This window comes from Streptopelia decaocto (genome assembly GCF_964273445.1).
Source record: "Streptopelia decaocto genome assembly, chromosome: 2".
NCBI lineage: Eukaryota > Metazoa > Chordata > Aves > Columbiformes > Columbidae > Streptopelia > Streptopelia decaocto.
Genome location: NC_138655.1, coordinates 65,088,219 through 65,100,443, shown reverse-complemented (window position 1 = coordinate 65,100,443; position 12,225 = coordinate 65,088,219). Strand labels below are relative to the sequence as shown.

General features: G+C 40.4%; 1 protein-coding gene across 1 annotated transcript in view; it reads left to right on the top strand.

Annotated features, from left to right (window-relative positions):
- Window positions 1-12,225, top strand: part of GABBR2 (gamma-aminobutyric acid type B receptor subunit 2) — a gene marked incomplete at both ends in the record, with an annotated part of 486,849 nt that overhangs the window by 458,141 nt on the left and 16,483 nt on the right. The window contains 2 exons of the mRNA XM_082045863.1: window positions 3,203-3,427; window positions 9,512-9,694. Coding sequence (XP_081901989.1) covers window positions 3,203-3,427; window positions 9,512-9,694 — 408 coding nt within the window. The remainder of the gene's footprint in view (window positions 1-3,202; window positions 3,428-9,511; window positions 9,695-12,225) is intronic.

The following is a 12,225-nucleotide window of genomic DNA, read 5'->3' as shown; positions in this document are numbered from 1 at the left end:
GTAGCAGCAGGCTGTAGGAAACTCTCAGCTTTTATCCATGTTTGAGTCTCAAAGATGAGCTGTGACTTTTAGAAAAGAAGAGCTCTCTTCCTGAGGCAAGCATTTTACCCAAAATACCAATAAAAATTAAAAACAATGCTCTCAAACTTATAGTGCATCATTCTGAGGAAACCCACTTGCTGCAAGAACCTCTCGCTTTCTTTAGTTGTCATATAAATAAATATCTTCCTTTCATCTGGAAGATACTTAACCGTTTTCCATGCTGTTCTCAATTATAAATGAGAATGGGCCAAACCATAAGCCCTACAACACTGTTCAAATGATCTTTTTCCATTATAATTGATATTTTAGATCACTTTATAACTGCCTCAGCTATAAATTCATGCCTATTATTTGTAATAAGTGCTAGCCTCATTTAAGTATGTTGGCCATATTCCCAGAATAATGCTTTTGGAAGGGAATCTGTTCATGTTAGGAGAAGTGGGGGAGAGTGAGGGATGACCCAAAACCCTAAAAATCTCATTAATAATTAATTGTAGCAGCAGAAGATAGAAATCTTCTCCATAGATAACTGAGGTCTCGTCCCTTTAAAAACACAATATAGACACACACGAGGTTTCCTTCTACCCCTCAAAAGAGCCCAGCCCAGCCCAACCTGTTTGGCAGTTCAGGCGCTGGCAAAGTGTAAATCTGCAGCACAGCTGAGCTGCTCCGCAGCAAGAGTGCAGGGAATGCAGAACAGGCAATAGCTGCGGTGGTGGCGTGTCTGGGAGGAACATGTTTGTACCCTGAATAAAGGTTTCACCTGTGTATGTCCTCAGTACAGCCATGTCAATACACTGGACAATCTGCTCCTGCAAAGCCTGTGAAGGAGTCTGTATGTTCCCTTCTCCACCTGTGCACAGTGCCAGATCCAAAAGCAGAGGGTGCTGCCTGCACCCTTCCTTATTGGAAGCATCATCTTGGTTACCTGAAGGGCTTTACAAAATGTGTTAAGGGATCAGCTGCTTCTCTGGCACAAAGCTACCCAGCTCGATAAACAGCTTACCCACTACACTACCCGAATGGCTGTGAGACGCCTCTCTCCTCCAGGTAGCTGTCTACATTGACCTTGACCCCTCAAGAGCAGTCTCCTCCCATGCTTCTCCTGCAGCAGCCACTACTTTTCTTCCTGAACTTCTTAGGCTGTTGGGAAGAGCAGGGGAAGAGGCAAAGGAACTAGATGAGGTGTGGGCTCTAGTCCTGCAAGAGGTGAAACCAAAGCAGGCCTGTGACAAGGAGGCGAGTGCCCTGGAGAGCACCATTTCCTGCAGCAGCGTGTGGAGGGCGCAGGGTGGGAATGGTGCTGAAGAAGACTTGGGTAAGGATTGCAAGGGCAACTGCTGGTGCTGTTCCTGGGAAAGGCCACCGCCACTTACATGTCTTGACTCAAATTGTGATGGCAGCACTGCAGAATAGGTGGGCAGGAGTCTCGCCTGGACCTGGCAGCACCTCCAGCCTGCCACACTCCATGGGCTGAGAGTAGATGCCTAATCCGCCAAAACCTTCCAGCTGCCTCTGCTCAGGAACATGTGGCAGGGAAACATAAGTGCTGTAGGCAAGAGAATGAAATAAGCCAGCAGACAAGCTCATGGGCAGGGCTGGTATTTCATTTCAGCAGTAAATCCTGGCCTGAAGTGCCTGGGTGAGTAGGTAGGTGGCTGCAGCCTGCTAGTGTCTGTGGGAGTGCAAAGCAGCTGAGTCACAAACGGTTGGGTTTGTTGCCATTGTTAGTTGAGGTAGAAACTAAGTAAGTTATCAAAGAAATTTGCAGTTAATAATGCGCAGTTTTTACTACAGTTGAAAGCGTGTAAGGGCACAACTGAGTTTGTACAACAACCATAAATCTGTAACTTTCCAAATATCTTGTGCTTGACTGGCAACCAAACAGTGTTCTTCTAGTCCAGGTTTTTTTTTGTTTCTTTTGTTTTGTTTTGTTTTTTGTTTTTATGATTTTTTACACAGGAAAAAAAGCAGAAGGTAAATTTTTACTAGGCAACTGCAGTTAATCCCCAAATGGCATAATCATAGACCTCTAATTTCTTGGATTACCTCACTGTTTGCAGTTGTATAAAAGAGAAGATTATCTTCATGAACAAATGTGATGGTCTGGGAGGAAGGGTAGCAAGGTCAATGGAAGAGCACCTTTTCTCTTTCTCCTTCTTGTCTGTCCCTGCAGTGTTATCAGAAAAAGCTAGAAAACACATAAGCCATGTCTTGAGTCTTAGTGATGGTTCCTCTCTCTCTCCTTTCCTTCCCTCCAATACCATCTGGTATGTGCCATTCTTCCCAGGGCACCATAGACTCTTACTGGGCTTTGCCTAGACCGTAAACTGGGTTATATATTTACAATGTCTTGAGTTCATTTATGGTTTTGCTGCATTGCTAGGATTTCTCTGAGGAATGCAAAAGAAAGAAAATAATCGTTTGCAGTAGTTCGTGTTGTAGAAAAATCTAATTAAATTTCAAGGCATGAAGATGGCTTCCTTACCGGTAGATTGCAAGAGCATATTGCAAATAGCAAAGCGGCTAAAACTTAAAAATACACCAAAGGAAAAGAAAACACCACTAGAATGTTGAAGCCAAAAATCATTAGACAACTGCAATTGAAAGGCCATTACTAACTCCCACTGTAATAAAAGACATTATAATCGCAGTCTGAACAACTAGGGTGACACTTTCTACATGGTATATTTGTCTCCCATGGGACACATCTTGGCACTGCTGTTTATTAATGCAGGTGATAATCATACAATGAATGACTGGATTGTATAAGAGTATACTGAGAACAGCTGCTAAAAATAGCTAAAAGAACAATGCATATTTTATCTTTACTGGAATCCTTGAAAACAAACAGGAAGGACTGTCTTTAAAAATTACTAAAAATATAAAATACAGATAGTTGTAATATTCAGAGAAATTTGTTCCCATCACAACTAATTCTAAATTTCATATTTTCCTTGTGAAAATGGGAATCTGTCCTAGTGAGCAAAACAAATCACATAGGTAATTAGATATTGGGTAAAAGGTAGGTGTGTATCTCTGTATTGCAATATCACCTATATTTGTCTAGTTAGAAAACATACCAGTTTTAAATTAATGCTTTTTCTGAATGTCCACCAATTCCTCTTATAATATTCTTTTTCTTCCTTTACAACTTCAGTTATTCGGGTGTTTCCTAGCCTGGGAGACACGAAATGTCAGCATTCCTGCTTTGAATGATAGCAAGTACATTGGAATGAGTGTATACAACGTGGGGATAATGTGCATTATTGGTGCTGCTGTTTCATTCCTTACTCGGGACCAACCCAATGTGCAGTTCTGCATCGTCGCTTTAGTCATCATATTCTGCAGCACCATTACTCTCTGCCTTGTGTTTGTACCTAAGGTAGGTGAATTTGTTTAGCATGGGGCTGGGTTTTTTCCCTTCTGTTTTGTAATTATGATATAATATGTAAAAGTTCGTTACTTTTTCAAGTACACAGGATGTGTGTAAATTCTAAATCAAGCCCATCAATAGTTTCTTGTCTCTGGATCTGGAGGGGAAGAACGAAGCTTCATGAGATTCTGGAGAAAGTGGAATATGCAAAGTTACACAAGTGTCAAGTCATGCATTTCTAATTACTGTATTTTTACTGAATCTGTGACTGGGGAAACAAAGGTTGTTTTCTGTAATTTATGTGAGTCTCCATTTCCAACTTTTAGGAACATTTTTGAAAGGGTGATAAGTATGGATTCAGGAGGGACAGGTCCAGTTGTCTATGCTGCCATGTTTCTTATGCAAGATAATCAGGGTCTCTGCTTCTCTACCTACAAAACAGTAACACCTTTTTTGTTCACCAGCATGCTGTAAGGTCAACTGTGTTGAAACCTCCAAGGTATTCAAGTATGGTGTTACAATAGGCTTTATCAGTATATCAGAGGAAAACTGTATGTATGCTGAAAATGCTGACGCTGAAGATATATTTGCTAACGGATATATTAATGGATCAAGTGAAGCACAGACTGGGAGGCATATGCTTTCATCTCTTTTTCCTCTTTTGGGCTCTAAGAATGTGCTTGTTGTGCGTTTTTGGAAGAAGTGAGAAGACACCCACGGAGGGCTGAAACTTGATCATTTCAGTTGCAGAGTTAAGCTTTAGGCCTGAGTATGACAGATCTTGAATGAAGGGAAAACTAGTTTCTGCATAAGCTTACTTTAGCAAAGACTCAAGTTCTGGAGAATGTATTTGACATTTTGAAGTAAAATGTATAAGTGTATTCATTTTAAGTGACTTGCATAAACCTAGCTTATCATCCCAAATTGGATGCATATGCAGTTGACATCTGAAATATTTGCAAGGCAAGAGTCAAGATGCAGGTCTTTTATCTCTGGAATATGTTTTTAGGCTTTTCAAATGAGTAGTGCTAAAAGTTTTGTGACTTTTCACTGGTCCATGTTCAATCAATGTTATTGAGCAAATTTTAGTGAACAGGTTCTAGTGCTAAGTGACATCCCTGGTGACGGTTCTAACAGGGGGACCAAGAACTATATGTGTAAAATGCAACATCTAATAAATTTGTCTCAAAGTGTTCCCTCTGAAAGAAATTAGAGGCACAGGTTGGCAATAGAAGCTGCAATAAAATGAAGTAATTTGTTTTCTAGGACCACCTAACCAGGATGTTTTTACAAGTTCTGTAATTCACTTCTCAAATATTAAAAAGTTGTGCAGACATATATCAGCATATTTTTATTCTGGATCATGGGGAAGAATCACAATTTCATTCTAAATTAAGGGAACATTCACAAACACAGCAACGGAGAGTACTTTGACATGCTGCAAGATTTAAGTGTGTAAGCTGTATGAAAATGCATATTAAAACTCCGATGCCAAAAATACCTCCACAGAATGTCAGAACTCTCTTCAAAGAGAAAATATTATTAATGCTGTGACATGCTTTTCTGCCCCTTTGCTTTCATGCTCCTTTGCCCATCCTTCTTTTCTGCTGCCACAGGCTTTGAAATGGCTTTTCTGTTTCCTTTTTTAACCCCTTCACCTGCTCTTCTTTTAAATCCTGATTACCCTGCCCTCATTTTTCCTCTCAGTTCTTTCTACACAAAATACAAACATGAACCGTAGCCTTCTAGTACGAAGCACTTCATCTCGTTCCATGTATTATCAGGTTTCCAAATGCTTGGGTATTTTGCATTAAAAATGGTCATTAGATAATGCACTAAAAAAAAGAAATGGGGGGGTTGGAGCAGGAGCTGGAAAGCAGCACTTCCAATGCCAACGTGGGTGCTTTCACAGCTGGTGAGTTCTTCTTGCTCTCGTAATGTTGCCCTACATTTCTTCTCGCCGTGCTGTGCCACTGTTACAGCAGGACGGCTGGCAAGCGCTCTCTCCTGCAACCTGCTCCAGCTTAGGTTTCACAACAGCCTGTCTGGAACCCACAGAAGACTAAATCCAGCGCCATCCAGTTTGTACATCTAGGTAAGATGTCAGTATGAGACAGCCATCAAGCCCCTCCCCTTCAGAAATACGTAGTCAATTAGTACAATTTTGGCGACATAGGAAGATTGCTGGTGAAATTCTAAAGCCTGTGGCTCATCAAGCACAGGAGGTGATAATGAAGACTTGGAAGGTTCCACTTTTTTGTTTATTAAACTGTGGCCAAACAGTAACATGGGTTTGTACCAGGTTAGTACATTTACTTCTCTGCCATACAGAGTAAAATACATTCCTTTAAACTAATCTCCAGCAGTCTCTTGGGCCAACAGTGCTGGAATTCAGTTTTGCCCACAGCCCTTTTATGAATCTGAATAAGGCAAGTATTCATCAATGTAGGTGAACTAGGGAACGAAACATGATATTTTTCCCTTCTTGTCAGCCCTACTAATCTTTACTTTTAACATGGCAGTTGCTATATTTCTCCAGTTAAATCTCCTCCTCATCCACTGCCATTTTGTTCAACACCGAGTGCCTTTTCATTTAAAGATGTCTTCAGACGCAAGTGCTGATATCCATTATACTGCATCCTACTTACAATAACTGTAGACATTCTTGTTATCCGACCAAAAAATGTCCAAACGTTTTTAAAACTACTACAGATTTCTGGGTTCAATGATATCTTGTAGAAGAGATCTGAAGAATTCAAACATACATTATGTAAGGCTTTGCTGTTAACTGCTGTGTCTAATTATCTTTTTTAAAGGCCAATATGTCTATCGTATTTTTCAGCATAGTCATCACTTCTTTAAAAGAAGCGATCCTAATAGGGATTCTCTCTTCATGAAGTTGCTTATTGATGTTTATCAAACTTCCATGTCCTTCCATTTTCTCTGCACCATCCCTTTTGAGACAGAACGTTAATGGCATTAATACATTAACTCTGATCCAGTTTCCTGTAGAGCAGCAAGGCAAAATCAGTTCTAGGCGGCCAGGATTAAAATATTAATTTTCTGTATTGGTAGAATTTTTTGTCTTTTGGCATTGATTCTTTGTAGATATTCAGTGTTGACTCTGTCGAAATCGAAACTGCACATGAGCAAGGCAGCAAGACACAAGTTCAACTGACTTTATGGTCAGAAAAAAAAAAATAAAGCAAATCTAACCCCTTTCCATGTGCAGTGTGAGCCAACAGTGTTGCCCACAGACTTTTCCATCTAACCCACATCACTTTAATGAATACATTAGAGCCTGTGTCCTTGTAGCAAAACATCCAGTCTTGAGCTATAAACTCCCAGATGAAGATGAGTCAATTGATGGATGGCTATACTCCTATCTTATATTCAGTTTGAACTTAGACCATATCAAATTGTAGAGCTTTTATGTTGTAACACTTTTCCCTGGTAATTTAAGAAGCCGTGTAATTACTGTTCTTCACCTTTAACTTCATTTTAATGCAGTTTTTGTTCTGGGAGTTAGATACACCAGTCATTACAACCAGCCTAATTAGAATCAAAGAAATGGGAGAGAAGAGAAGCAGGAAGCTCTAGGAAGACTCAGCTACAGTAGGTTACTCAGGGCCTTAAGAAGTTTGGTCTTGATTATCTCCAGAGCTGAATACTCCCCAACCTCTCTGAGAATCTATACCAGCATTTGACCATGCTCACAGTAGAAAAAAAATTTTTGGGGGGTGTTTAAATGAAATTTCATGGCTTTCCATTTGTGCTTCCCTTCCTTTCATTGGGCACCACTGAGAAGAATCTGGCTCCATCCTCTTTACTCTCTCCTATCACACATGTATACACATGAATAATGTCCCCCTCAATCTCTTCCATATCAATGCTAAACAATCATCAGCCTCTGCTTGTATCATAAAGACTCCAGTCCTTTTCAGCATCTTTGTGGCCCTTCACTGGGCTTTCCTCAGTACACCTTTGTCTCTCTTGTGCTGGGGAGCCCAAACCTGGACACTGCTCCAGGTGTGCTCTCACCAGGGCTAAGTAGAAAGGAAGGATCACCTCTGTTGGCCCAGGGTCTTATATTTCGTTTGGTGTTCTCCACAATACTCAGTGCCTCTACTGAAAAGCTGCTTTCTAGTGAAACATCCCTCAGCCTGTTTGGGTGGGTTCTTGGGCTTTCTTTCTCCCCAAGAGCAGTACTTGTTATTTCAGGAGATTCCTGTTGGCCCAGATCTCTGGTCTCTTGACATCCCACTGAAGAGCAGTGCAGCCATTTGGTGTATCAACCCCTCCTTATCTTTGAGGATCATCTGCAAACTTGCTGAGGGTGTGCTCTGTCCCACCATTCTGGTCACTAGTGAAGATGTTAAACAGCATTTTTCCTAGCCTGAACCCCAGAGGTACAGCACTAGTGGCTGGCTTCCACAATTCTTTGCGCCTGGCACTTCATCCAGTTTTCAATCCACCTCACTGACCACTTACCTAGTCACTCCTAGGCTGTGTTTGGCTGTGAAGATGTTATGGGAGACAGTGTTGAAATCTTTGCTTAAGTCAAGAAAAATAACTCTCTCCCCTCACCTACCAGCCCAGACATCTCACTGAAGAAAGGCATCAGGTGGGTCAGGCAGGATTTCCCCTTCAAATGAAATGGTTCCCAGGAGGATTTGCTGCAGCACCTTCCTTCGACTGATGTGAAGGTGACCAGGCAGTATATCCACAGATTCTCCTTCTCACCTCTCTTGAACACAACTGTGACATTTCCTTTCTCACACTCCTCAGGCACCTCTCCCAGTCAACGTCACCTTCCAAAGGTAATTGAGAGTGGCCTCGCAGTGACATTGGGCAGCTCTCATAGTCCTCAGGGATGTACCTCTTCAGATCTCATGAACCTGCGTTCAATTGATTTAGGCATCTCTAGGGGTCTGGGATTTCCGAAGGCGAGTTTTAACAATAAAGACTAAGGTGAAGAAGGCATTTAATACCTCAGCCTTCTCAATCTCTTTTATCAGCTGAAAAAGAGAATTTATTGTCTTCAGGCATCAGCCAGATCTGCAGACTTGGTCTGTAAATACATGCCAGGGACCAAGTGCTTCAGTGTCTGATCAGTCAGATCTCCATCAACTCATGTCTTTATTTCATGTCACTGCAGCTGCAGAACAGCTTCATGTTCTGAAGAACAAGAGGAACCAATTCCAAAATGGGGCAATACCACAAAATCTGGCTGTGCTGTGATTACAAAATGATTGCCCCTTTATGATGCCATGCCTATGCTCTCAGGGCAGGGAGCTCCTTCGGCTTTGTCTATATACAAATATGCATGCTGCTTGGCAAGTAATCATAAATTCTGTGTTCTCTAGAGTAATCTGGTAATCTGAGATGCTCTCTCCCCCTTGCCAAAGAGCTAGTAGCTTTCTCTTGTCACGTCGAGGTGGTATTTTCACGTTGTCACTGAGTGTTAAATCTTACTTGTATTTGCTTAAATTAAATATGTTTAAGGTTAACCTTTTTTTTTTTTTTTTTTTTTAAGTGGCTTATTTAACTTATTTGAACAGATTTGTTTTATTTTGGGTCACTAAAACCTAATTAAGTTTCTGTTATCTCCAGAGTGCAATCTCCCATGAGTTCTTTCTGTTAACAGTCCTGCTTCACGCCTCTCTCTGCTTGAGTGTTACTTGTAACAGTAGGAAAGGGGAAATTTCAAATGAAACTGTGCTTGGGAAGAGATGGTATTTTTTTTTTCTTAAAGAAGGAATACATCCTTTGATAGGATAAAGATGTAAATGAAGGAGAAAAATATGTTTGATTAAATATTAAAAAATATTTTTAACATAATTAAAATCCAAGTGAGTTTTTCCTGATTTTTTTTTTTGAACACTTCCCTTTGCAAAATCATTTTGATTCAACTTATTCTATAAAGATATTTTAAAGTACTGTACACAGCAAACAGAGCTCACTTTCTGTATTTTTGTACTTGAAAGCCAGAAAGGAACTCTTGGTTTGCCTTTCAATATTTTGAGCTACAAAAGAAATAGCTGCAAAAAGAAAACCATCTATGGTATTTCTTAAATCTTTTAAACCTTTCAGCTCATCACACTGAGGACAAATCCAGATGCAGCCACACAGAACAGACGATTTCAGTTCACTCAAAATCAAAAGAAAGAAGATTCAAAAACATCAACATCAGTCACCAGCGTCAATCAGGCCAGCACATCTCGACTAGAAGGACTGCAGTCAGAGAACCACCGCTTGAGAATGAAAATTACGGAGGTATTGTTTATTGTATACACTGCCTAGGCTTTTTTTTCCTTGTTGCAATTCTGTAATCCACTTTTTAGAGGGAAAAATAGCTTTCCCCATAGAAAAATATTTAAATAATAGGAAACAGGTGATTTATATGAATAGCTAATTAATACAGTAAATACTTAGCAGGTGCAATAAAATGAAAATGTGCCTTAGCAAATTTAAATGAAACTTCCTCTATTTATTTGTAACAGCCAAATTACCCTGTTGCATCACATGGACCTGCTGAGCACCACAGAGCAATAGCTCTAGAAGTGCAACCTTTACATGCAAAGTAACAGAGACCCACAGCCCCGGGGCACTTAAGAGCTCTCTTTGTTCCTGTTTATGGCAGAGTTCAGAGACTGTTGCTGTTATTTCTTAACCTCTCTGAGAGTTCACTCAAAAACTTGCTAGACAGATTTTATATCTGCTATGAAACAGAATTACATATTTTCTTGAGGTAGAAAAGACCTTTACAATCTTGTAAGCTGACCCTTTTGGCACAAAGGCTGTGAAGTTTCTTCAGTCTCCACCAAAAGAATGTCTAAGTACATGGAGAGCATAAATTCCATTAGAGCTATATCATCTATATTTTTAGTTATGTCCATCCTTGCTCACGAGACCTCAAACCATGACAAATCAGCCTTGAAGACTACCCATTTTGTGAGACAAGATAACCATAATTGATCTATCTCTTACAAAAAATTAACCTCTTCTTGCCTAGGCTGTGAAGTATTCTTATGCCTTGAAGAAAAGCTATTGCAGCCATTACTTCTTCATCCAGATCTTAACTAATGACAATTGCCTAGTTAATCAAAAGGTGTTTACTTAAACTACTAAAGACTCCAGAAGCAAAAGTTACCTCTGCCTTGCTAAAGAAATTTAGTTCAACTTTGCCAGGTCCCTTTCATGTGAGAGCATTGAAGTTTTTAATGAAGGCTGAGCTGGCTACTGGCTATCTCAGTTTCTTCATCCTACTGCAGTTTTTTCTACTAAGCCTCCAAAATCACAAGATCTCAGCCTGTGGCTTGCAAGGCTCATGACAGTGATAACAGGTAAGGCTGGTCTGGGCGATTGAGCCATGTTAGGGCACACAGGGCTCGGCTGCTCTTTATAGGTTTTGCTTAAATAGATTAAATACACAGAACAAGTAGGTCCAACTAAGAATTTAATTGTCAAAGTGATTTAGAGCATGTCCTGCCTTGGCTATCAACTGCATGGAGTACTGTGTCCAGCTCTGCTCTGGAGCACTCAGTGTAGGACAGACATGGACCTATTGGAGAAGGTCCAGAGGAGGGCCACCAAGATGTCCCTGCTCATTGCAGGGGTGTTGGACTAGATGACCTTTGAAGGTCCCTTCCAACCCAAACTATGCTATGATTCTATGAACTACATCTCTGGCTTATCTACCTTGAGTTGCTTTGTCCCAGTTATATAAGGAAACAATGCAAATCTAAATTCAGCACTTTTAAAATTCAGTTATGCCACTAGTGAGTGGGACATACTCTGAACACAGCATCCTGGACAACTGTTCACAGAGACCATTCCAGATCACCATTAAGATGCTTATATTTGCATATTTTGTGCTGAAGCTGTAACTAATTGAATACAAGTTAGCCTCTGGGGAGAGCATCCTCTGTTCAGCTCCATGCAAAAACCAAGGGTGCACCAACCCAGCATTTATGCTGTGGCTTTTCCAGTCAGAAAACATCTGTGCTTTTCTCCATCTCATGCTAGTCTTAAAGGATGCTTTTCAGGAGACAGGACTGGGATTTTTGTTTCTTCCCCCTCTTGGAAACTTATGGTTGAAATAGCAGTTTACTACTAGCTATCAGATTGCATAGTTTAAGACACAAGAGATAAAAACCATGGAGGTAATTTTCAAATCACACAAGTATGGAGTGTTCTTACCCCCAAAACTAAAAACTATGAGTTGAACTTTCTTTGAAATTTCACACACACGGAGGTACAAACAAAAGGTCTAACAGGAGTCTGTCTCTCTAAGAAAGGTAAAAGGAGAAAAAATAATCTTTTGGGAAACAAAACATTCCTGGTAGAGTTGACCACAGTAACTCACATGGCTGGACACGCCCCTGATGCCAAAGTTCACTTGTGTATGTGTGCAAAAGTTCTTGTGTATGATCGATAACTTGATTGATTCAACAAAGCTGTTATAGCTATGTATGCCGCAATTGTGTGCATAAATAATAAATAGTTGAGAGGTCTTCAGACTGGGCTTTCTAATGCCCATCTCTTTCTCATTCAGCGGTACATCTGAATTGCTTAAACTGTCAACTACTAAAGCTCGTTCTTCTTGTATGCCGTGTGTGCAGTATCACAGCTGAATGTGGTTTGTTACTTGGAGCATGATTTTTAGAAGCAGTTTTGTAGTGCTGTAGGAAAACTGTATTTGTCACAGAGTGGCAATTGCTTTACCACCTGCCTCCTAGTCTAATTAAAGCCCTGCAGTTACTGCAGATAACCTGAAGCAATGACTCTTGAATTTTTAGAGATCC